This window comes from Drosophila obscura, unplaced genomic scaffold (assembly GCF_018151105.1).
Source record: "Drosophila obscura isolate BZ-5 IFL unplaced genomic scaffold, ASM1815110v1 contig_189, whole genome shotgun sequence".
NCBI lineage: Eukaryota > Metazoa > Arthropoda > Insecta > Diptera > Drosophilidae > Drosophila > Drosophila obscura.
In genome coordinates, this window is record NW_024542777.1 from 1,692,713 (window position 1) to 1,719,853 (window position 27,141).

The 27,141-nt window shown below is 44.8% G+C and overlaps 1 protein-coding gene across 1 annotated transcript in view; it reads right to left on the minus strand.

The window, feature by feature from the left end:
* The window catches only part of LOC111066737 (frizzled), an 89,699-nt gene that overhangs the window by 44,894 nt on the left and 17,664 nt on the right, over nucleotides 1–27,141 (minus strand). Inside the window, exons 2-4 of the mRNA XM_022355568.2 lie at nucleotides 14,003–14,122; nucleotides 6,889–7,083; nucleotides 6,185–6,410 (exon numbers count right to left, since the gene is read on the minus strand). Coding sequence (XP_022211260.2) covers nucleotides 6,185–6,410; nucleotides 6,889–7,083; nucleotides 14,003–14,122 — 541 coding nt within the window. The remainder of the gene's footprint in view (nucleotides 1–6,184; nucleotides 6,411–6,888; nucleotides 7,084–14,002; nucleotides 14,123–27,141) is intronic.

Consider the following 27,141-nt stretch of genomic DNA (forward strand, 5'->3'; position numbering starts at 1 on the left):
GACATCGCCGTGTCGGCTGCGCTTTATGGCCGCCGCAAAAGACAATTTTCGAACCGAATTTTCATGTGGGGGCGTGTTTATTGTCGCCCCGAAAAACGATGGCAGGATATTAGAAATAAACAGAACAGCAGGATGCCGCCAAGGGGAGGCTGGCTGCTGGCTGGGACACGAGGAGGAACGGAGCGGTTGTAGGCCTGGAATCAATTTGCCAGAGGGGAATCACTTTTTTTCGACATAAGCCTACTTTTTCCCTAACTGTAACAGATCGATGAAATCTCAACAAATTCTTGTTTCTTTCTTGGGGTTTACTTTGAGATTCATTGGAACGAAGTGGGAGTTCGGTTGGATTATAAACAACCCAATCGAACTTTAATACGTTCAAATGGGACTTTGAACTATAAGCTACGATAATGGAAATGGATAATTGGGCTAATATTTAGTACAGTTTCGAAGTAGCCCATTGGAAGGTCTTTGCTCGAAGACTATCAATCAGTAGCTCAAGAATCTCGAATGCTTTATTTCACCCAGCATATGTTGTGTCCCATGAGGTCGTAAGTCTCCCAAGGACACTCGCCAGCGTAAGCTTTCCCAGATGTCACTCAACCTCCGCCACGACGCTGTTCATTAGTGTGGACTCTGGACAGTTCGGATCCCGCATCATTAACATGGCTCTCTTCACACTTAGCCGCCTCACTTTGCACAGTTTCTCCGTTCCATTGTTCCCTCTTCTGGTCATTGGCCCTACATTTTTTTTCTTGTTCTTGTTCTTTTACAGTTCTCTTTCTTTTCGCCCTTGGGCATGTCAGAAGCGGAACGCAGTCTTTTTTCTTCAGAGCTTTTTCTTGGAGCCGGCGCATATTTTGCCTAATTTTAATGTTTTTCGAATCATATTAATTTGAATTAATGAATTTAATTGCCACAAATTAGTGGGAACGGGCCACCACCAGAGCCGACAAAAGCTTTATGGAGTTATAATGATCCCAAGCCGTTACAAGTTCTACATAATTATGGATATTAATTTAGACCGACCACTCTAGCCGGCAGGTAATCAAGGGTTACGCTAAATATCAGCGAATTTATGTTTTATCATAGGTTAAGTCCGGCAAAGACTTGCCGAACAATTACGAGTATCTAATAGAAAAATCCATAAAAGAGAAGCCTCAGTCATGACAATCAAATTACGGCGACGAGGGGAGTAAAAACTCATAAAAACGACATTAGGCAAATGGAGCACGTAGTGCCCCAGCCGCCGTCAGAGATGACTCGACAGCGGATCAGGGCTGGGATATAAACAAAATATCAAAATGAAATCAAACAAATAATCTGCGAGCAAAACAACATCACAACAGAAGCCCCACAAATGAAGCGCGTACACGAGTACACATACTTGTAAGCGAACTGGAGGCTGTCTTGGTGCGTGGCATGGGCTGAGAGTCGCCATGAAAATACCCTACTGGGCAGATGGAACTAATTTTATTTTGTATTTTGTATGTACGTTAGACGAGTACACGTTTCGCTACAGGGTATCCGAGGATGTGCTCTCAAGTGGTAAACGAAATCAAAGATGCGACTGTAAAAAGCTACATATTTTTTCATTGACTCCCCTCTTGACACTCGCACTCGACAGTCGCACTCATTCCGGACTAGCCATGCCAACAGGCAGCGCCAAGTGAATAGCAGCTTGTAGTCATGTAGCCCCAATGTAGCAACAACGTCGCGGTATCTCAAACTGCGTATCAGTTGCTGCTGTTGTCGCCTCGCTGTTTCTGCCACTGCTGCCCCTGCCACTGCCCCTGCTGCTGCTGCTCACGCACACGTTTCACGCTTTTTGCTGTTGTTTCCCCCAACCATATTCCCCTGTTCCAACGTCATTGGCAGCCATTTTAGCTACCGGTTTTACGCGCCAAAGTCTCCATAACTTTTGCCACATGCCATTCAACGCACATTGTTCGTGCTGCTATGTTGTTGCTGCTGCTGCTGCTGCTGCTGCTGATAGCTTGTCCAACTGCATTGTGGCTTCTTCTTAAGGATTGAACATTCAATCAGTTGGAGGGGTATATTCACTCCGCCACCAGCGGTTATGTGCGGCGCATTAAAAGTTCAAAGAAATGCGCAATTAATACATACAAAATGGATGTTCAGTTGCAGCATGGATTTGCAGTATATCACTTGCAATCACTTATTGGCTAAGAATAAGATCTATGTGCAGGAGATGCCTAAAGTGCAGGGTGTTGCTCCTGTCGACTCATCCGTTATCCACGGCTTGCTTATGAATTCCTTGCAGAGAAGCAGAGAAGACTTCTGTCCAACTGTCGCATAGTCAGTCGCTGTATGTGACTCGCATGCGATTGCCATTCCCCGAACTGGCTCTGCGCTCTCTCTTCTGCTCATCATCATCATTCTAACTCTCTTTCATTTCATTTCGTTTCGTTTTGCTTTGCTTTGTGTGTATGTGTGTATGTGTGTTGGTGGGGTATGTTTGTCAAAAGTTTGCCATGGCAATGGCAAAGCGCATTATTTGATTATGCAGCTATAGCGAGAGAGAAAGAGCTCAAGAGAGCCAATTCCAAGAGCATCCCAGAGTGGAGGTTTGTGTGATGCGATCCTTGAACCGAGTTTCCTCCGGCACTTGCATAACATTTTAAGCGGACTTCCCCTTTTGGCTGACCAAAAGCTTTCAGCAGACTCTACTGCCACTCTCTGCTTCCTGTCCCCAAGCATTGCATTTCATAAATCATTCATACGGTAAGTATTTTTATGCCATTCAATAAGATGCGTTGCTCTCAATTGCTCTCGCTCTTCTTTTGGCTGTTAGTTGTCCTCCACTGCTTTGCTCTGCTCCGCCCTGGATAAATTATGCTAATTTCATAGCAGCCCTCCCACTCCCTCTTTCGGCTTGCTCTTTAATAACTTGACAAATAAAGAAGAGAACTCTCTCTTTGACTGCCTGCCAAGGCATATAATTTTGCTAAGGCGCAACAAATTGCTAATTTTCCTTTGCTCTGCCTTCTGCCTTCGTCGCCTTTCTGTTTCTGTCTCCGTTAATTTGCATATTTCTTCTTCCTCTTATAAATGTAAAATAATTGTTGAGCAGCAGCAAAAAAGAAATCGTAATAAATTGTAGACAAGTAAAGGAAATTGTTGCGTCTGGCTGGACTTCTCCCTAAGGAAGTGCTTATGTACGTGTGTGTGTGTGTGTGTGTATGTTTGTTCGGAATCAAACGGTTAACCAATTGAGTTCGTTTAGTATGCCACACACAGAGCAAGTGTCAGAATGGAGAAAATGTCCTCAGCTGGACATTTATGCAGGTGATTCATAGGCCTTGGCACCCCACCCCCTCTTCTGCTCACTCACCACTCTCTTAAAAGGGAAATCCATCAAATGAGCTGCCAACGCGTTTTGCAGTCAATACAAATTGTTAGCTTCCCTTTCGGTACTCTCTCGCTCGCTCTCTACCCCACTCTGCTCGTACAGTTATTTACTTTTCTAGAAGTGTCGGGCGCCGGGGCGAGATGCGAAGGTAGGGCAGGGTATATCTGTGAGCATTATTCAATGTTTGCAACGAACGTGAGCAAATTACAAATTCAATGCACGTAGCCGACGGCAAAAGCTTCCAGCCTGAAGCCTCTGTCTCTGTCCCTGTCTCTGTTTGCCTAAAGCTCTGTTGTTGCTGCTCTTCCCTTCCTCCATCATCGCCAATGCCCAAGGCAGCAACAACTGTCTCTGCTGCCATCTCCCTCTCGCACCGACGACACATTAAAATAATGTATTTTTAAATTTAACATTAATTGTCGCTGAATGGTTCCTGAATGGGCTGCCACGTAGCCGTTCCTCATCGGGCCCGGGCCCGACCCCGGACTCCTTTCCATTTACCGTTTTCGCGGCGAACCATCACAAGGAGTGCCAGCCAGACCCCCAAACCCCCAAGCACCCAGATCCCCTCTCCCGTTCGTTAGTCTTTTGCAGTGCATTAAGTCGTCATTTTTTTCGGTAGATTTTCCCCATAAATCGTCTTTGCCTTTGACTCTGGGATGTTAATGTTTTTATATAAGATGCGATGGCTGGAAATATGCTTTTTATGGCTTTTGGCATTTTGCATGCATTAGCGGGTCGCTGGCTGGGTCTGCCTGTTGCCAGAGTGAACATTTTTGATTATATTTGTTAAGCAATTGAAAAATTTTGCATCGCAAAGCAATTAGGCGGAGAGAAGGGAATTCCGATATGGAAATTGCGTCTCAAAGTGACGGAAAAAGAGAGGTGAACGGTCCGCAGGATCCAAGGGAAGAGGGAGAATAAAATATATTTATATTTATTATATTTATATGCATAAATATCTCATAAGCGAACAAATGTGACTGGAGCTGCAGACTGACAATTCGTTATTAATGTATTGGAAAATGTAAACCACTCACCACACTCTTTATAACTTTAGTCTTTAGTCTTCCCTTAAACTATCCATTTATAGAGGCGCTCCCCCTAGTTCGGACATTTCGTGGCTGAATCCTCGATTTAATCCATCAAATTCTCTGATGGGATTTCCCGTTCACATTGATTGACTTATCATACGAAATCCACATTTCCCAAAGCTTTGCCTAAGCCAGATAATTTCCCCGAAGATTGGCCCCCAAATGCAGCAATAATCCAGTGTTAAGCACAAACCAAACCTCGCACTCGAACTCTCACTCCTTCCCTTCCCTGTTTCTCCACCCGTAAATTACCTAACTGTCCATTAAGGAGGCCCAGCTAATGTTGGGCTATATAAGTGGCCACCCCCTGCCTTCCGCAACCCACATCCACATCCCAATTGTCTATGACTTTCATTCGATTTGCCTAACAAGCCATAATCATGTGCTGCTGTATTTAATTACTGCCGTCTGGTCATATTGGAAATTGTCGGGAATGGGGGAAAGACAGAGCAAGACGGGGAGCAAGAGAAGCGTGGGAGTGGGGATGGGGTGAGCACCCCACAAGGAATTGGCTTTAGGAGTTTTGGCCCCGAATTTCGAAAGCTCCATTATGCCAAACACAATTGAGTCATTAAGCCGCAATCTAATTAAGCCCGAAAATGTGAAATGAGCCAAAAGAATGGCCAAAAAGCCTCTAGTTCTCTTCTGGCTCTTCTGGGCCTCGTGTTGGCAAGGAGAGAGGCTTAGAGAGAGCGCGTTGGGCGAATTAGTTTGGGTCTTGTTCTTTGACTCCACCCAAGAACGAACCGAACCTGAACTCCAACTCATCTAAAGTCCACAAATTTTTACGGCACTTTAACGTGACCATTTTAGCCTGGCATTTTTGGTGGCCGGCAAGATTTATTTCGTGTCTGCTTTCGACCACGTAGGTCATTAAATTGTTTAGAAATCGCGGACGTAAACCCAGCTCGCCTCAGCTCCTCCCGAAAGTATCTCCGTATCCAGGCAGACCCAAATAACCCAACCCATGCTGAGGCCACATTTTCAAATGAACCACAAAATGACTATGAAACGGACGGCACACGCACTGTGCACTGTACAGTGGGACAGGCACTGCTGCCAACAGGCAAATTATTTCATCAACTGAATGGTCTTTTAATATTCTTTTCCATTAGCTTACAAATTAAAACGGGTTGGTGATTAGCAGTTCTTTCGGCAAAATTTAAAGTTTCGTAAAAGTTTTTTGAAGATTTTTGGATATTTGTGGATGTTTTCGATTCCTATGAAATTTCAAAAGACACAGAAAAGTGTAGTCTAATAATATTTAGATCGCTCGGAATTATGACCAAAAATAATATACAAAGTTCAATAGTTATATTCCATATACAAAATCACTCCGAAATCACTCGACAAATTTTTTCAAATACAATTTACATTTATGTCGCGTTGCTTGCCCACAAAGCCCACCGTTCGGCCTGTTTCATCGCTTATTTTTTAGGGTTTTCTTCAAGTTTTCTCCCTCGTCCGGTCCGAGATGGTAGGCTGAACCTCAGCCACGAGAAATAGATACAGATACAGTTAATGCCACAAATGATGTCTAATGACGGTTTCGCCTTACACGATGAAATTGCCTCCAGGCTGACGAAATGGTTGAGGGCTTTTTGGGCTGAGAGTGTGTTACCGATAGAGATTTATGTGTATAATGGATGGATGCCCCACAGGTTCAAGGTCGCTGTGTTAGTAAATCAATAATAATATTTTTTGTGGGTGGACTTACCTTCAACTTTGGCCAGGGCCAGGACAGAGATGGTCTGCAGGGCGGGCACCGCCCAAGCAACCAAATGGAATAAATGCGATTTATTTTCAATTGCTTCGTGGCCCCATTTGAGGCCGGCGGCCAGGAACCAGGCGAACGCGAGGCACGACCACCACGCGAAGGCGGCCATGCAGCAGAAATACAATGCCATGAATAATACGGTGCAGGCGGTCGTCTGACGATGGCCCTGCAACAAACCAAAGGCAAACAGAGAAGTTGGTCAATAAAAAATAGGAAACGACAGAAACAGAAGCAGACTTGTCATGGAGGTCCGAATATTACACGATTCGATCTTGCTCAGAATATTCAAGATTTTTATGGAATATCATTTATTGAAGTTTCGTTGGATTATATCGGTAGATAATGATAGTTGTTCATACAAAAGGTTTCCTTATGCATAGAATAAAGATCGATATTAATATATTGGAAAACAAAAATGTGAACACATGAGGAACTGTCTGACTATTGATGTATACCTCTCTTTGGAGGTTTAACGAGAATCGACAGTGGAATCTTAATTGTGAATATTCCAATAGGTTGCGTACGATATACGGACATACATATGTATGTATGAATACATATCTCAATAATGATTAATAATGAATAAAATCCGTGCGTGCAAGTCCTCTGCGGGGGTATATCAAATGGGTCTTGTCGCCTTTTACCTGTGTTATGGTGGACATCATCTGCAGACGGCCGAGCTTGACTGGCGGCGGAAATGGTTCGCGGCACGACACGGAGTCGCCCGCTCCCAGACCGGCCACGTAGGCGCAGCCGACGACCAGATAGCAGACTGCCAGGAAGACGATGGCCCGCTCGGGGTAGCGAAAGCGGGACGAGTCGATCAGGAAGGTGAGCACCTGGAAGGAGGAAAAGAATGCAACATATTAAATATGAATTTGGATTTAATTATTGTGTGTTTGCCTTAATTAAGCCGAGCTTCTTTGGGATTCTCTTAAAATCGCATTAGGCTCTGGGTGGGGGCCTTGTCCCTGGACCACTGCCTGCTGGTCATTAGGCACTACACATTAGCTGATTGTGATTGTTGTGGCATTTACTCTCAAGAGGGGTCCCATTTGTTTCGCAAGGTTTCGCTTCCCTCTCGTTCGGGGTTGGCCTTAATGAATATGGCCAAAAATGTCCTTAGCTGGAATGGGTCTGAGGTGTACCTGAGGCAATGATGATGATGGCAACAAAAACTGCTTTAATTTGTTTTGTCTCATTTCGCATGATCTCTTTGGTACATCCGATGCCAAACCAAAGGTTTCTCGGAAACCCTTTTCTACATTTCCATCTTCCAGTGAAACTCTTCTGCCTTGCGAATTTCCTCTCGAATTTCGTGTGTGGGTGTGGCACAAACAAAAGTCTCCGAATATTTTTCCCCGACTTGAGGAAACTTCACCCACAGATGTCTCTTCTCTCTCTCTCTCTATGCCCGCCCACTGACGCATAATTTGTGGGCGTTTCCGGGGCGTTTGGGAGACAAGTCTTCGCTTGTGTCTCTGCTGCTGCTGCTTCCAAATGTTTTCGAAACATTTTCAGCTTATTTCGTTTCATTTGTAGCTGGTCACACCTACAAAACCCCTCTTCCACACGCCTCTCATGCGTGGCACAACAAATTGCTAGACAGCAAGAGGCAGGGATGGGTAGATGCTGCAGGAACTCCCCGTTGGTTGCTTGTATTTGCAGCATGGCATAAATAAACAATTCAATTCAATTGCTCAGCTTTTCTCTGTCTGTCGACAAAACGAGTTACAAAGTGAAGTGACTCACTGGCACCCTATCCCCAGCCCAACCCAGCCCAGCCCCTTCCGATCCTCTACAAATAACCGCACACTTAGCATATATGTACATACATGTGTATATATGTACTGCGTACATATATGTAAATGATGAGAGTGGCATGGGCTGAGAGGGAAGGGGAAAGAGCACCATGCGTAGGTGGAAATTAGATGTAAGCTGGCTAAGAGAACTATAATTTCAGAGGAGAAAAACGATTTCCAAATGAATAAATTTTCGGTTCTGTGGGAGACAGGGAACGAGAGGGCGATGGAGAGTCGCAGTCTGAGGAGTGCGTTTCTGCATCTATGAATAATTCAAAGGTCTAGTCGTGGTAACAATAATACTCGCCGCATTAATGCAAGGCTAACAACACAAACACACACGCACACTCAGATACACACACACACACATGCGAGTGCGTATGCTGAGCTCCATCCATATCACCCCAAAAACCCAACTGTTTCTAGCTGATAGTTTTGTTCGAGTAGAATAATGATCAAATGAAATGACTTTGCTGGGGCTTGTTTGTGCCGCTTTCAGTTTCGGGACTTTCGGGGTTGTGAGGGTCTGCTCGTAGACAAAGGACCGCCTTGGCCTGGCTTAGTGGGGCGGGAATGATAATGAATGTAGAAGCAAAGGAGTGGCCCAGGGAATGGGGGGAAAAAGAAAAAAACATCTAGAGAGAACCTCCGCCATTTGTCTTTGCTGCGTGTGCTCAGACTTAAATTGCTTTAAGGCTGTAAAGAAGTGTCAACTCTCAGGACCCCTATGAGCAGGAGCCTCGATTTTATTTTTATTTATGTTTCACTGTTGCAAATTATGTTTATTCGCTGTACAAACTTCTCATATATAACTTTAAGCACCAACCAAACCAATCAAATCCGATCGCTTAGACCCCTGGCTGTTGCCATTCCAACGTAATTCCACCCACAAAAAATTAACCTCTTTCGTAGCCACTTTCCACATTTCCACCGCCTTCGTTTAGGCTTCTTTCGCCTCGAAATAAATTATTTAACTCACACCGCGCCTTTCACGGTCAACAGGGAAAAAAAAACAAATATAATTTCAATTTTAGCGCTCATAAATTTCCTTGGCTTGGGTCATTAAAATCAGCCCAAAAACTAAAATGGTTACACCCACAGACCTCCCACCTCCCGCCAGCCGCAGCTCCCCTCTCCCACCTACTGTTGGAGTGTTGAAAACTAAAAGCCACAGAAGAGCTTGGAGAGCTTTGCCAGCGGTTGGTTGGCAGTTTTTGAATTTTGCATAAATTAGATTTAACTCAACTGACAAAAAAATACTTTGAACAAAAATTGCATAAATTTGCATAGGGAAATAACAGCAATGAGATAGTTTTTATTGTTTTTAGTAGGTCTGGAGGGTGGAGCGGATCGTCTATTATAACAACTAACTATTAACATAAACATTTCAGTCAGGTTGGGCAGCGAATGCGGCATAAATTTGTGGTAACTGTTTGAGGTTTTCTGCTCGCTGTCTCTGACAGTTTCGACGTTTATGGAATATTCATTTCAATGATTAAAAATTGCGAGGCAGATAGCCCATTTAATAATTATAATTATTAATCGTTTTGGGAGCACACGACAAAAAAAAACACATAAAATCAAATGTTGAAACCTAAAATCACACATCACAAAAAGAGAGCGTTAATTGGGTTCGATAGGGAGAAATAATTATTCGGCTTGGGATATTATATTTATATTAAATTATAGACATAACCCATCTGTACGGTTGGATAGTTAGATATTATTAATATTTAAATGGATATCTAGACTGGGCCATTTATCAACATTTAAAGCCTGTGGATCCCCAAAAGGATTCCTTCTATTTAGCTTTCAACTAACATCTGCACCTTTACCTTTGGAAATATTTGCCTCACTGAACATTCAGTTCCACGTGTCGCGCTCTCAGTACGAGTATTACTTTTAGTTTTCTGGTTTTCAATTTTAGTTCCCCTGCTCAGGTTTAGTAATTAAGGAAAAGTCATCCGAGTCAGCAACAACGAAACGACAAACGAACATCCTCCATGTTTATTTGCTATTCCGCCCCTGCCCCTGCCCCTGTCCCTGTCTCCGCTCAGGCTTGCCTGTTTTCCCCTTTCAGCTATCAAGCCATTTTCCTCCTCCACCCAAACACACACACATTGTCATTTCCTCTTTTCGCTTTTCATTGGAAAACAAATGTCAAGTCAGAGAGAGAGAGAGAGAGCGAGAGGGAGAGACACACTCTGCCCGACAGACAGAGTCATTGTCTCATCTCATCTAATGCGTTTAATGAAAAAGGTGTTGATTGTTGACAGTTGATGTGACACACTCCCACGTCCTCTCTATCACCTGCACCCTCCCCTCTAGACCCATCCTCACCCATCACCGCATGACAGTAAGTTTTCCCTTCAGAAATTTGCCGTCACTTTTACCTGTCTGACATTCGGAGCCCTCAACTTGAGACAAAAGTTTCTGGTGCAAAAATATTTGTTCTAGTTTCAGTTTCGCGAAAATTGAAATAAAATTTGTTTGCTTATAATTTCAGTTGATAGTGGAAATGAAAAGCCCCAAAGGTTTTCCCCGGGTTACTATCTGTAAGTTGGGCAAAAGTTGGAGCTGTCAGGGAAAATTTGTTGGGGAATAAGTTGAATGCTGGGAGGCGAATGATGTTTCCTGCTTGGCTTAAAGTTGTCTCAAGAAAATCCATGCTCTAACAAACAATTTAATCAAATCAAGGCATCAAAATTCTTTCATTTCAAATTGGAGATACAACTTTTATTAAAGCCCAAATTGTGAATATTTGTCTTTAAAATTCTTTCACTTGGTAGAAAAACTATTCATTCATTTCATCTAAATTTCAATATGTATTTTTCCTCTTTTACCATTTTATTTTCAAATGTTTTCTCCTACATATTTTTCATATTATTGTTTCAAATATTTTTTCTGATATGTTAATCAATTATTTTAGGTTTTCTTTTAAATGCCATAACTTGTATTCCTAAACAAATATTCCCATTCCCATTCGCCTCGTTCCATTCAATTAGTTGAGCAGTTTATTTATTGAATAGCAAATGCCCAGAAATGTCACAACTAAATCTAAATAAATGTGAACTATTTCAAAGTAGAAAGGCAAACAATCATCTGCATCCTCGTATATTTTTCCTCCATCTACCGCGTACATACACTGACATATGTACATATCCGTACGTACATACATATATCCTCATAAGCTTCAACTGCAATTTTCTAATGCTCTCGTGTGCCATATATTTTTTACCATTGCCATTTGCATTGACATATTTTTGTGGCATTGCAGTTTTTATCTACACACAAGACACACACACTCTTACCACATACAGACTCGTGGCGAGAGAGAAAGTTTATTAAAATCAACAAACAGACAACAAACAAAACCACATTCATGGGGAATTTATTGAGATGTATTGACTGAAATTCGCAGGGGCATCAAAACTATAAGCATACGAAAATATAAGCTGGAAAATGGCAAACGGCGGAGGATGCAAAATGAAAACCATTCACACATGTAGCATGTGGGAGCTGGGGTGGAATATTTGCGGTAAACAGAATACGGAACGGGGAACTCTTTCTGCACTGACACCGAAGATATAATTTCTCAGTAGTGAACGAAACGCCAAATTAAATCTTGTCCGCTGGTCTTTGAGTCTCTGATCCAGTCTCATAAAAACAGTCCAGAAATTATTTCAGATGCAATGATTTTTATGAATTTTAATCAATCTGTAAATCCAAAAAAATAAACCAAAAAAATAATCAAATCAGCGAAAATGCTGCAGTTGACTAAATAACAGCGAGTAAAAGGGAAACGGAAGGGGAAAGCATAAAGAAAATTTGCATGAACTCAGCTCCGACTGATGAATGCGTGGAAAATGCAAAACGTTCACCCTGAAAAAAATAAATATACGACGAATGAGAATGAAAATGGGAATGAACACTCGGAGAGAACATAATCATAATCGTAAAAAGTAAGTAGAATGAGCAGGCAAATGAAAAACCTCTCTCCCGCTCTCTCCCGCTCTCTAGCTGTCTCTCTTTGCCCTTTTTGGAAAAACAATTTTGAAATTTGCATAGAATTTGTTGTTGATGTTGTTGTTCTTCTTCTGGATTGCACTGATATGCCACGCCCTCGAATGGCGTGGGCAGGATCTGGCGCTGACAATGGGCGACAAATTATATGCAATGACAAAAATGTATCACAGACCCGTGAGGGACAGAGGAAGGGACGGAAGAGGGCGAGAAAAAACCCAGGGACAGCATGCAAAAACATGTCGCCATGTGAGTGACACTGTCCCCCAGGGGGTGGCTCACCCCCAGACTCTGCAGGGCTTGATGGATGTAGCACAACTTTATGACGTGTGTGTGTCAGTCAGAGTCCCCGGGAGCTGGGCCCTGGTGGGACCTGGGACCTCTCTCGCTTTGATAGATGTTCTTTTTTGGGTCTCCCACTCTATGAGTATGAGTACCCCCCACTCATACCATCATCCTTCCGAATGATTGCTTGGGAATTATAAGCAGTGCACCAGGTTCGGCCAACACTTTGATTCCTTTTTCGTTGCTTTTGATTCGAGAGACTGTCATTATGTCTTTCCCCCACAGCTAAATTGATTTTTTATTCCAACTTATGTTCCGTTTTTTTATCACGATGGATACACGCAAAAAAGGTAACAAATATTAGCATGGCTTGTGGCATGAGGGGGAAACGGGAAAATCCTTGGCTAACAAGTTGATTTCCATATGCGCAACCTAAGTGACAGACAATAGAGAGAGGGATCGAGTGGGAAGGAAGGAAGAGAGCGTCCTCACAGGACCTTTCACATGATGAATAGTTCCAACGAGACGAGACGAGATAATTAGACAACGAAATTGATTGATTTATGGTTATTGGATACGCTAAGGCGGAACGAAACGGAGGGAAGCTCAAATATTGCTTAAACTGTTCGAAATAAATTGATATTTTATGGTAAATGTTTGCCACTGGAATTGAGTTGCCAGAACACTGAAGAAGTCGTATAAAATCGAACTTTCCCTAGAATATTAACAATGAATTATGCCATTCGCCCTCGACTGTAACTACACTATCAATCGAAGCGAAACACTATAGAAATTGCAAGTTTGTACTCAAATATCCTCACAGTTTCAATCCCTAAAAAATCTTTTGACCCTTGCCCAAACTTCTGTAAGGCTTTAAGCATATTCCTTCCCACATTCGCATTCCTCTAGCGACTTCTGACACCAAGTAAAGTATGTACTACAATGCGAGAACTATTTCCAATATTAGTTTAGAGCTCATCCATGCTGGAGGCATTCATTTATTCCACCGAGTCAAAGGAATGAGACACATCGAGGCATGTCAGGACATTCCGGAATATCAAAGGGCAATTCTAATAATATTTGAAAATTTCATTTGGTCTCTGGTATATGTATGTATGTCCTACCATCTATGGATACATTCAGATTCCAAGGCTTACAGCTTACAGCTCCACCCCGTCTGCCCATCTGCCCGAGTGCTCATCTCCTCCTGCTCCGCCATCAAGGTAGCATCCTCCTTGCCAAGAGCGCCGCAGGGTGCTGGATGGGGATGTGCGAGGGTGGGGTGGCTTGTGCATATGTTTTGCCAAGTTTATTGAAAAATATGCACTGACAGGTAATATGTCAAAGCGTGGGATTTGCCAAAGTGCCAAACGACCTCCTCCTGCCACTCCGACCCTCGCTGTCCCCCGACCCCCTTGATAATAGACTTGGTGGAGGAGCAGCAGGATTCAGTCGTTTCGCCTGGGAAAGATGTTTGCTTTCAGCTCTACTTAAAGAAAATATGGCAGCACTCAGCGAAGGATAACAAAGGTGGGCGGCTGCCTGGTAGCAGAAAGATGGAAATGGAGGGGCGCCCAAGGTAGCATAGGGGCTATGCTACGTACAGTTCCTTATGATTTTCAACGAAAATATTGGTTCAAAAACTTACTGTGAAAAGGCAGCTCGCCACGCAGACCGCCGCCCAGGATCCCACCCAGTAGCGGAGAACGGTCCGCTCTCGCTCCGGGAAGAACATGGCGTGGCATGGGGCCCCGCAGTCATGGAGATCCTGCAGAGAAATAAAGGAGATACAAATGAGTATATGTATTGCTATGGACGCAAAGGGAAGCCTACAAAGAGGGAAATTCATTTGCTGGCAGCGATTAATTAATAAGGCTTAAATTAATTGTGGGAAAAATGGGATTGTGGGTTGTAATTAAAGGGGATTAAAGGAGGAGACTTATGGGAAAGGAATATGAATGAGTGCCGTGGAGTGGGCTTATGTAATGAGCACAGAGGATATGTACGCAGACAGCTTAACGGATGGAGAGATACATATATATTTCATTTTTATATGGAAAGATTTACGTACATATGTACATACATGCATTAATGTATATGTGGATTACAGAACCTACAAACAACTTTATCAAGCCTCAATTGTTCCATTTTTCTTTAAAAAAAAATACATTATTTTGAGCTAAAAGATTTATCGGGAAAGGGAGCTTTTCTCTCAAATAATTTTAATTTGAATTAAACTACTCTTTCCTGCAGATTCCAAGCCTAATTCCACTCCTCAAGTATAATCATCTTAGCGCCAAAAATATAGTATTACTCGAAAAGTAACGAAATATTAACAAAGATTTTGAAAATTATTAAAATACATTTTCCAGCTTCAGGGTGGAATCAACACACAGAAATGTCAACAGGGAATACTTCTGCAACCCTCGGGGTAAATCTCATCACAATAACTGCAGTTTAATGAGATTTGCCCGAAACAGGGACGGCACCGACCCGACTCAACCTTGAACTCCAAAAACTGAAGGAGAAATCAACCCCCACAAAATTGCATTGCTGGGTACGAAGTGTGGCAACAATGCAAACGGACGAAAAACAACGAAACTGGCAGACAGACGCCCCAAGCCTCGTTCTGTGGAAGTGAGAGAGAGAGCGAGAGAGAGCGAGAGAGAGAGCGGAGAGAGAGCGAGAGAGAGAGCGCGAGAGAGGCCGAGATGAGTGGAGTTCTGTTCTGGCGCATTGTAAACCGCAGGAGATTTGAATTTTAGATAGCACGACACGCACGCACACACAGGCAGGCAGGCAGGCAGGCAGGCTGGCTGGCAGGCTGGCGGCTGGCAATCGAAAACAATTGGAAAGAGGAAGAGAGGCCAATGAAGAAGTAGTCGAAGCTTGGGATACCCTGCAGCATGGATTGGAATTGTTTATCTGCAAAATAGATAAATATAGATAAAGACGCCCAAAAAGGTATCAAATCTGAACCGAAAAAAGTATTTGACATTTAAAAGTTTCTTCATCAGGTACAAATATTCATTAACTTTATCTGCTAGGTATCACAATTTCGTGGCTGGCTGTCGGAGAGCGGGGAAGAGTCGTTCCGACTCAGACTGACAGTGACTGCAGGTCCTCCCCCTCCCTCTACCCACTGCCACTGCCACTGCCACAGACCGAACCAACCATCCGGCTGAGACTGAGAGGAAACAGAGCAACAGAAGCCGTCGTCAGTCTCTCTGTCAAAGAGCAAACTCCACCAAAAGTGTTGTCTGCCCCTGTCTGTCGTACTCGTCCTCGTCCTCGTCCTCGCCCTCGTCCCTGTCTGGGTACTGGGCCTTATTTCACATTCCCATTAAAAATTTAAAATCCTCCTCCCCCCACGGCTATCCCGCTCATCGTTTTTGGCAATCATCGTTAGGTTAGCGGCGCAAATTGCGTTTCTTCCTCCGAGGGAGAGAGAGCCAAAGGGATGGCAGGAGCCAATGCTAATGCTAAGCAAGGGCGGTCGGAAAGAGACGGCACCAGCTGAACGCTGGGGGAACAATATTTACGCATATTTGAGACGCATAAAGCAACAGATCCGCAACAATAACACAAAGCTGGCGAAGAAAGCGACGCCCGAAGAGGGGTGGGGACCGGGGCTGGGACTGGGGCTGGATACTCCTCTAAATTGCCCGCAGTTCTTTTTTTGCGTAGTCCATGGAGAAGTAGCCACATTTATCTGAAATTATCCTTCAGGCTTAAGCTTCCTGCAGCCAAGTCAGCGTTGAAAATTTAAATTTTAATGAACTCATTTTGAGGGATTGGTGGGGGCCGGAGGAAGAGAATGAGGCGGATAAGGAAGCTGAAGAGACAATTGGGTGAATCCAAGAAGCTTTAAGGGATATTATTTCGTTATCAAAAAGACATTTTCAACTAAACGAAATTAAAGTCTCTCAGCGGACAACGTACTGCAAGAGTTCCTCTGAAAACTCAACAAATTTCTATATAAAATATCTTATTTAGTACTTTCTTTTAAACACCTAAACACATCTCGGTAAACCTGTTTCTCTCACTAGTGGAGTTTTCCTTCCAAGTACTTTATTTATTTGAATAGCTTCTACCTTCTGCCTCCTACCCCGAAAAAAAAATAATGAAATTACTGTTGCTAAATGGAAATCTCAGCCATATCATCATATTCATCATGCTCGATTCCATTGACGGATGCTATCGCAGTTGCCGATCAAGCGATCGCTTCCTGTTCCACTGCTCCATCGATCTATCTTTATTACCAAACAAAATCAAACAGACGGCCTGGCCTGGCCTCTTCTATGGGTAATTGCAGTGGACTCCTGCCCCTCACCCACTCCACCTCAGCCACTCACCACTGCTTACAAGAGAATGCCCCAACAGCAACAACTAGTTGCAACATTGAGCACAACAAAAGGAGTCCAGAGACTGCATTGTTAGGCCCAAGTCGGAGTTGGAGGAGTTGGACTCCGAGTGGCTTGGTGCCGTCCCTTTTCGGCCTGATCTGGTCTGGCTCGGGGTCTAGGGTCTGGCACTCGAGTCCCAGTCTGGGGTCCCATTGTCTTGCGATTTTTATGAGGCATGTATAAATAATTGCGCCCAAAGGCCGCCGACATAAGTTTTCATGCCGGCCGCGTGAGCATCCGACCAGGAGCAGCAACAAAGGCCGGACAGCCGACTAAAATGCCCTGGAAGCCCTCCCCTCCCCCGCCCCTCATCTTTCTACACTCTGGATCCACTCCCCCCGGCCCAGACCAAAGGGGCGCGATTCTACAAGAACAAAACAACACATAAAAAAAATAATGTTTCAGTTTTTGTATTTTTGGCTGGAGGCCACAAATATAATGCAACAAAAAAGATGGCAGACATTGACAATGGGCCGAAGGGAAGTGGGTGGAGCCGTAGAACCAGAGGGGGGAGAGATAGTGGCGTGGAGAGGAGAGGAGACCGAAACGAAGTTATGCCAACATTTAAGGAGTTTTTAATTTATTGCAGATACATTTTATGCCCAGCGCGAGTTATGAAAGGCCAAAGGGCAAGAGTGGTGCAGGGGTAGGTAGAGAGGCAAAGGGGAAGAGAACTCTTCCAGCTGGCCGGCCCTCCATTCCATGCTTGAGTTGGGGGCGTGTTGATGATGATGGTGGAGATGCTGAAAATTATTAAGAGCCGAAACGTTAAAGCAACGGAAGAGCCAGTCATCCTGTGGGATACAGTGGGGCGAATTGGAGAGAATCTTTACAAAATAAGGTACTGGACCTGGTACCTGGACTTGGACCCAGCTTCCTCTATGAAGACAGTGTTCAGAGTAATCTTGCCCTTCGCTCCTCTCCGCTGACACAGCATCTACATATGGTATATGCTGCGCGTATTCCACTGTCCGCCGAGAGCCAAAAACCTTATTCGAAGACACTTCAATTTTAGCCTTCAGTTTCAGGCCAATCCCCCACATTCCTCCCTCTCCTCTGTCTATTGACTGCTCAGACAACCCTCGGACAGCGTTAATGATGACTCCCCCGCCCCGTACTCGTTCAGTTGCATGTTTGTGTGTATTTTTGGGGGTGTTGCTGACGTTGTTAAAGTCAAAATAGACAGAGCAACAGACAGCACCACACAGACACAGCCATAGAGATAGAGAGAGAGAGAGAGAATTCGATTGTCCTAAGGGTTGATTTAAGCAGGAAGGAACAGGCATAGCCGGCCGATTGAAAGGCCCAAAGGACAAGCTGCCAACTGTTGTTGTTGTTTCTCTCTTCTCTCTTTGCTGTTATTCCTCTGCTTGCGCTCCTCTTGCAACACAAACAAAGCAGAAGAAGAAAAACCCCAGACAGACAGACAGACACAGAAAAAAAAACAACAATTTGAATTCAATAAGGATGCGACGAAAGAGAGGGAGCAGAATACCAGGAAGTGTTGTTCGGGCCCCAAGGCGGGTCAGACGTTCAAATGGACACACACAAAATAATAATAATAAAAAGGAGTCAAAGAGCCAAAAAGCACTTTTCACACATTTCCTTGCTGACCGCAGCACAATGCTCAAAATTCCTGCCCATAATTTATTAATATTATTGGCCGGGGTCACCGGCCTCCCCAGCCTCCCTAGCCGCCCCTAGCCACCCCAGCCTCTTCCTTGTACATACAAAGGCCCCCCGCAAATTACACATGTCGACACTTTATTAAAAGCCAACCAAGGGCAGACAAAAAAGGGTTTTAAGGATTCTGATTCGATATTGGAGGATTTCTCCTCGTATTCCTCCTCCTCCTCGTATTCCCTTTATTTTTTTGTGAGCATTTTTTGCGGTCTGCCAAAAACGAAACTGATCCCGGGGCCATAAAATGTCGACCCGTCCATATGTTGGTTGGGTTTTGGGCAGTGGAATGGGGGACGAGGTTCAAAAGGAAGAGGAGCAAAAGAGGAGGGGGACTGGGAACCCGAGGCCCAACAACTTTTAGCGCGATTTCCTTTTTGCCCATGTCCATGCTGGGGCTGGGGCTGGGTCTGCGCGTTTAACCCTTTCAGAGCCAACAAGAAACAGAAAAAAAAAATGCTGTTAAGGTCTACACTTGACTACATGCAAATTATGCCTCCAGCGAGGGCACAAAAAGAGACCAAAAGAAGGATAGAAAGGAGAGAAGGGAGAGAAGGGAAGACTCTGCGCATCCGCCTTAACCCTCTGGCTACCCTGTCCAAGTCCAGGTCCAGGTCCACCCCTTGATTGCAGCCCATGTAATTTTAATGGATATTTATAATGAGCATCTGTTTTATATTTTTACTCTTATATTTGGCTCTCCGTTCCATTCAGCCTCGAAAGGTGACACAGCGCACAAGGTCCGCGCCCCGAAGCTATGCGAATTGTTGTCGGGTCATTGTTGGGTCTGGGGGCGGAGTGATGGCAGCGGGAGAGCACCGACCAATAACCCATTATACATTATACATTATACATGCAAGGTGTTAAGCTGGGGGAATTTTTTTTCCGTGGGTCGTCGCTCGTATGAATATTGTATTTATAAAGGACCACAGGTGGTTCCCTCTCTGTTCCCTCTTCCACTCTTTGAAGCCTGGTAATTAGTCATTGAAAATTGAGGCTAGCAAAAGGGTTGTGGCTGTGCATATGAATTAGGGCTCTCCTCTTCCCTTCATTATTTCTCATTTAAATATTCAAATTTATGGCATTTAATATTATCAAAGGAAAAAGGGAAGAGAAAGAGAACACTTCAATACAAACTAAAATTAAACAGACCAATTGTAGCATATAAAATATATATTATATTATATTATCTGAATACAAATATAAACCATTCTGGTTATATTCTCTAACATCTGAATTTCTTGTAAAATTCTTTATATTCCCTCATGGATATTTCTGGAATGCTGACACACATTTGATGCGTCTCCCCGCTCCCCCGTGAAATCATCTCCGATTAACAATCCTAGTCAAGTTCCTTCCCCTCGGGGCGCCAAATCCCAGTTAATGTCAACTAAATGCTTACAACTTAAAACCAACTTAAGCCCGAGCTTCGCTTCGCTTCGGCATCTCCCAGAAAAACTTCTGCGCATAAATATATAGAGATATCTCACTATATACACACACACATACATATGTACACATAATACCCCAGTATAACAAATATTTATCGGTCATGCATGGCACGTACTCCCAAGTGGAGTAAAGCAGGGGGACGGACGCCAACGTGACGCTAACACTCATTGACCAACTGACGGCCTCGGAGACACGTTAAACATGCTAACCTACTCGTGTACATGGGAGCAGGAGGGCGGGGGCGGGGGCGTAACGGATACTCAGCCACAACATCATTCGGCATCAGGAGGCATTAGCTCGGATGCAAATTAAATAATTCGCTGGACAACATCTTGGGACACGTTGCCCCAAGATGCTTTCCCCCGTTCCCGGGGAGAATTCAAATACTTTAAAGAATTACTTGACTTATGGCAATTATTTTTACAGTATCAACAACATTCTCAGATGCTGCCACAGAAACATGTCAAGTGGAACAAGCAGGTGCACTTCCCATATCCCACTTCGCATTTCCCATTTCCCAATTTCCACTTTTCAACCGAACCTGTACCTGGACCACTTTTCTCGCTCTTCCTCGCTCCTCGTTCTTCCCTTCCCACTCTTTCTCTTGTGACACTGACATGGAGACAGCAGCAGCATCAGCAGCATCAGCAGCAAACGCAGCAAATTTTCGGTTTGACATTTTGGCAGGAGCCTCAGTCGCTTCTTTCTAATTGCAGCAGGGACGTGTGGCGGGGCAAAAGAGTTCTGGGGTCGCGGTGGAACGTCTTTGCATGTTGCCTGGACACGCTTCAGTCTCTCTTAATGCTCCCCTGAATGCTGCATAATTTGACATATTAATTTTTAGTAGGCTGTCTGGCGTGTCTCCTGCCTGACAACGGCTAATGAGCACGGTCTAGGCGATAGGATAGGGCAAAAAGGGGGCCCAGTTCAGATACCCGTCTACCGTCTTTCCTCCTCTCCACCGCCTTCACCATCGCCCTCCTAAACATTTTGCCCCATGTTGTGATGCCTCTTTGTATCTCCACCCAATTGCACTCGTCTCTCAGTTGGTGGCATTTTTTTCCCTCTAGTTGGAGTTCTCTTGGTCCCAGTTTTCCAACTTGTTCTCCTCCTCCTCCACTTCGTCATCGTCTCCGCCTGCCCCTGTGTTATTTTCTATATTTAAGCGACTTCATTGGGGATTCTCTCTTGTCTTCGTTTTTCTGGCTTTGGTGGGGCATAATTTAATAAATTTATGAAATTTAATAGAGAGGAACGTGTTTGCGTGGCCACAATTTTGCGGTGGCTCTCTCCGCTCTCCGCTCTCCACTCTCCGTTCACTGTAACTGAAATGTATATCCCATCGAGTGTTTTTCCTGGGTGCGAGCACTTTAGGGGGGGGACTGTGGGGTGTAGGGGAACTGTGTTAAAGTAGGCGTGTCTGCCTACAGGGGAGGGCTGCCATTACTTATGTCATGTCCATGGAGGATTTCAGACAATTTGTCCATGAAATTGCGAAGAATACGAGAGTTTTGTGATTATTTATTCAAAGTGTTCGACGGCATCTAATTCGGGCTGGGAGCTTCTGTGACCGCTAAGGAAGTTCAACCTGTTCAAATTCTATACCCTACCATTTGGGACAGACTCTTTATAGCCGTTGCGAACCGATAGCCAAGGACAGACGGGCTTTCGTCTCAGAAGGTGTCAAGCGAGAAGGTGAATGGGTTTCATTGGTGATTTCCTATTCTTTGGTTATGGTTAACCAGTCATCCGCTGCCCCGTAATAGAGTTCCATCTGTGACAAATCCCCGGCTTAACTGCGACCATTAACCATATATCAAAGATGACTTGACTGGAGAGAGGAGTCGCAGTCGCAGTCGGAGTCGCAGTCCCACCCAAAAGTCGCATAATAAAGCCAAATAAATGCCCAACGAGCTTTGTCAGAATCAAACTACCAAAACGGTAATTCCGTTTCATGGAGTGTCGCCTATGCGGACCGTAACAAGCAACGGTCCATTTGATGTGCCATCCCCTTCCCGTCCTATCCTTCTCCTAACCAGCACCGACTGGCACTGCCCCTGCCCCTGCCACTGCCCCCTGTCCAATGGATACACTACACGCAATAAGAACGAAATCATGGAAAGAGAAAGAGAGTAGGAAGAAGCAACAGAACAGCACACAAAATATTACAACAATTTGCATAAAGTCTGTTACTGTTACGATTTGAAGACGACGGCAGCGGCGGCGGTGGCGGCGGCGATTCCAACAGCGATGGCGTCTGTGGCATGCAACATTCGAGATACAGATACGCCGCAAGACCACAAGACCACGCGGCTAACGGCAAAAAGTGTGCGCCTGCAACTCTTCCAGTAGATACATCGAGTACGTACATCGGAGATGTTCGGGATGCCACAGATCGGGATCGGCATTGGTATCGGGATCGGGATGAGGCTGCCGCTGCTGCCTGCCTGCTGCTGCTGCCTGCCTGCTGCGCTTACGTACAGTTAGACGAAGGCGTTCAGCCGATAGCCGACGCAAAAGCAACCAACAAACCAACAGCCAAGCCGGTTTCCCTCGCTCCTGGACACTGTACCATAATAATTACAAGAACAAGAAGTTATGGCAGGTGGCAGGTGGCAGGGACCATGTACCATGTACCATGGGGACTGAGTGGCAGCCAGCCAGCCAGCCAGCCAGAAGGAAAAGTGAACAAAAGCTCAGGTCTGGCTGTCAGCCGGGCGATAGATATAATGCTGGAAATTATATATTATTTGAATAATAACGCATCAAATTACGCATCAACGAAATGTGCGCCAATGAAAGACCAGGCAGGCGGTGATTGATGTCTCCAGTGGAGGAGGGGGAGGAGGAGGATCGATGCCTAAATCATCACTTGCTTTGATTCATTGGAAAAGGGAGAGAGAATCGAAGAGTTGTCGTTGCTCAAAGTGGCGCTGAATGGTGAGCAATTTGGTGGAATTGCTACCATTGATACAGCAGTGTGTAAGCAGTGTTTAAGCAGTGCTAAAGCAGTGCTAAAGCTGTGTCTTTTAGTTTGGGGAATCTTCACTGGTTCAGCTCTCAATTGGTAATGGTGGATCCTTATGGACTGGTACAATCTTCTCTTCCCCCTTTTTGCCATTTCGCTTGAATCTATTCAATTTCGATGCGTTTATCTCTTATTTGGTATTGCTCTGTGATTGTTGATTGGCAAAAAACAATCAATCAATGTGCTTTGGCTCCCCTCTTGGGCGCCATTTTGGGTATGGGATGGGATGGGATAGATAAGTTTCAGTTATCATATCACGTACAAATTGCAAAAATTGCGCGAGTATTCCCTGATGCTGGCAAATGTCAGAGTTGGCGCAACATCGAACCCCTCTGACACTTGAAATGCTTACAGCACAGCAACACAGCAACACAGCGAGCAGCACATGAGAAGCACTTGTGCACATCATCCACATTTCCACCATCCAAAGCCACTGACATCGATCCCATCGATGGTGCTTCTGCTGCATAATCTTTCCTCCTAACCCCTGCCCCTGCCCCTGCCCATTGCCATACCTATAGCCATCTCCATCCTCATTCCATTGCCGATAAACCGAAACCACTTGACGTTGGTTGGGCCAAGTCGAGTGCGCATTAACTAAAAGCCTCCACTCCAGTGGAGCTCTGAGCGGAGCGAGTGCATATCGACGGTGCGGCGGCCAGCAAAAACAAAAACAAATGGAGGAGAAATAAAAAACATTCACTGAAAACTATTTGCAACAATTTTTCACAGTCAGCTGCCATAATTTTTCACACAAAACCAAACCCCGCAGATGAACATGGGGTCCAGTCCAGTGCCGGAGTAGAGTCGGATGAGAATCTTTTGCTTTTATTTTAACACTTTAAACGATGACGTTTAGATGGGGAGCAGCAGCAGCAGCAGCAGCAGCAGCAGAAGGAGGAGGAGGAGGTCGAGGACTGGGGATAGAGCGACTGTTCGCGATTCCCCCGACTGCATTTCCATTTCCATTTCTCGGTACACTGGCCAACGCTTTGTAATCAACCATGGACAGAGGGAGACAGGGATGGTTGGGTACAGAGACTGCGACTGGTACTGGTACTGGTAGTGGTAGTGGGCCTGCATTTGCTGCAGATGCCATGCTCAGATACAGATACACCACAATTTATCTCACAGTTTGCAGTCTAAACAAAACCGACTGCTGGCTGGCCCTCTGCAAGTTTTTAGCTGCTCAGCGACAGGCTCATCGGACTCATCGGACTCGTCTCCTGCCAGGCCATTTGCCATGTCCGCATCCGCATTGTCCTCCGCCGCGTCCTCCTCTGTGGGGCCACGACAGCGATAAATGTTTCAGCATTCAGCAAACACAAGCTCCGCTTCGAAACTCCGGCAAATACTCGTATACAAAAGATTTCGTATTTATTTCGGCCGTGTACCCACGATGATGACAGCCCAACAGGCCAAAAGCCCAACAACATTCTCTGGATCAAGAGGGCCGGGATCTGCCGGATCCCTCTGCCAGTGCAAATTTCAAGTGAGGTTACACTAATTATCCATGCGGGTTCATCCATCGTCCGCATGGCCAGAACAGGCCGAATTGTTGCACATGCGGACTTCGGTACTAATTAATGCATGACTACAATTAGGAGCCCATTTATGTTCCTCCTTTTCTGGTTGGTTTGCTGCATTTTCAGAGCACATATTGCAGCCGAATGATTCGATGTACCGATTTCCAAAAAGCGAACAGACACTACCGACTCACAGAGGAAAGGACGTTCAGTGATTCAGACGACAGACGCAACGGACCCCAAAAATGTTTCCATGCATATTGATTGGAATTTTCCAATTTGAATCGTACAGGAAAAAGTACTCGATGTCAGCTTATAGTATACGAAAAGAAAAGAAAACACTATCGATAGTATTTACCTTCAGCTTTGATTCAGCATCCCAAAATGGCTTCTACAATACTCGCATGAAGATATAGGTATAGACAGACACTTGAGAATTCTGGGAAATGGAACCTCCCTGGATTTGATCTACGACAACAGATCAGCAGATCAACAAACAGAGTGGAACCAACATCATCAGCGAATTTGAATGGGCTGCCAATGGAACTTTTGCATAAGATAAAGCCTCCAATTTTTAACGGATTATTTTTTGTTTTTTTTCTGGGAAGGTTTTTTTGCTATCGCTCATGCGGTGCAAGGTTCGGAGCCAAGAGGAGCTGTTTTTACTCGGATCCAGCCAAAAAAAAAGACTGAAAAAAAACACGAAACACAATCGCTCATTGATTTCGCGCATTCCTCAGTGACCCACACCGCACCGCACCCCACCGCACTGCCTGCCCATCGTCGGTCTTTCTTTTGTGGCTGCTGCTGATAAATGATTTCAATATTTATACAAAAAAAAATACATGCAAAAAAAAAAAGAACAGAAACAGAAACTGCGGGGCATCAAATTGCGTCAAAAGCCTGTCAGTCTCATTAATTTTCGCATCACAACAACAACAACAACAACAACAAGAGGGAAAAGGGAAATAAAAGAGCGCAAAAGAGCGTAAAAGAGGGAAGACCGACCGACATTCAAATGCTTTGTCCGGCATGGCTGGATATTCAATTGCTGGAAAATGCTTTGCTCCCATGGAAAACTATCTGATAATGAAGGCCCAACCTGCTGTTGTGCTGTTCTGGTCGAGGGATCAGTAGAGGACAGGCCAGGACGGCACAGGAGGCGCTCTGTCCAGCCCTATCCGTGGCCCCGTGGCTCTGGCCCTCTGGCTAGGGCTGTGGCTGTGGCTGGGGATGGGAAGTGATTCAGCATTTGGCATTGAATTATTTGTGAGCGCTGCTTTCAGGCCCCATTTATCAGTCATCAGTCATCTGTGTGCGCGGCTTAAAGGTTTTTGCTTTTCAATAAGACAGAGTGCCGATAGAGGAGCGGGGAATGGAGCTGGGAGGCCCTCTTGGGCAAAGCTTTAATGTCCGATAACTGAAAAGTATTTTAACACAATTGGAAATTCGCTGAAAATATTGTGCATCATTCGTATTTGGCATTCGAATTGATTGTGATTGAATGGAGCTCAACGCGGCACGTCCCGACCTGATGGTGCATGGGAGCAACAACCTTTCCCTCTAGACTCTAGAGTCTAGAGCATCACTCTCCCGTACAGTCCTCTGCGCCTGCTAATCGCTATCCGAAGTCACCTCCGAATGGCCTCAAATTAAAGCCATTTCAGCATAGATACGACCGACCCGTGGCCGAAAACTTTAGGCCATTTGTCAACACAGAGGCTTGGCGGCAGCCAGCGGGAGATGGGGGTGTGGGGCATGCAAAAATGCGCTCCCCAACGCACCTACAAAAAGGAGGCGAAGAATGGATGAATGGTTGAACGGATGCCTGGATGGTTAGCCCAAAAATGGCACCAAAAATACCAAAATACCGATCTACCCCAACCCGTTCGTTCTAGTCTCCATCCCACTCCATCCCCCGCCCTCCCACAAACCGAACACTAACTCAGCCCGAAATCCCCCATTCATTCCCCGTAGAGCGACGACCACAGGAAAATTTATAGGCAATAGCTAAAAACAACATCGCTTCACTTGAGCGTGAACAGTGCCAGCCAAAAGTACGACAAACAGAACAGTCAGAGAGCGGGGGTGAGCAGAGTGAGTGGAGCTTCAGTTCGGCTCCGTGTGAGAGTCGATGAGGTTCGGGCTCTGCCATGTTCCGTTCCGTTCCGTTCTGTTCTGTTCCGTATCTGGATATAAAAGTCAATGGCTCGCAAAACAAAACACAGAAAGAGCAAAAAATGGAATGCTGTTTGTTTTGTGGATATTTCATTCCATGAAAAGCAAATTAAGCCGTCGCCCGAAAAAAGAACCCGGGCAAAATGAGAAGAGAAAAGTTGACTATTTTTATTTTTGTTCTGTTTTGCGTATTCTGCAAAACATTTTTGAAACTAGAATTCCGCCGCACCTGCAACAATGCGTAGGACCAAAAAAGGAAACGAAATGAAACGAAACGAAAGTCTCGGCAAAGAATCAGAAAAATGTTTGTTGGAAGGTTGTTCAAGCGAAGACGATTGTCCCCAACAGATCTGAGACCCCTGGCATTTGAGGCCGCCGAAGTTCTGCCAGCTTAAGAATTTTTTTTGTATTTTGGTAATTGCCAAATAATAAGAATATTAATAATGTTTGTGGGTGTGGGCCTGGCTCTTTCAGATAATGGAGACGGAAGAACACTAAGCTGAGAGGACTTACAGGT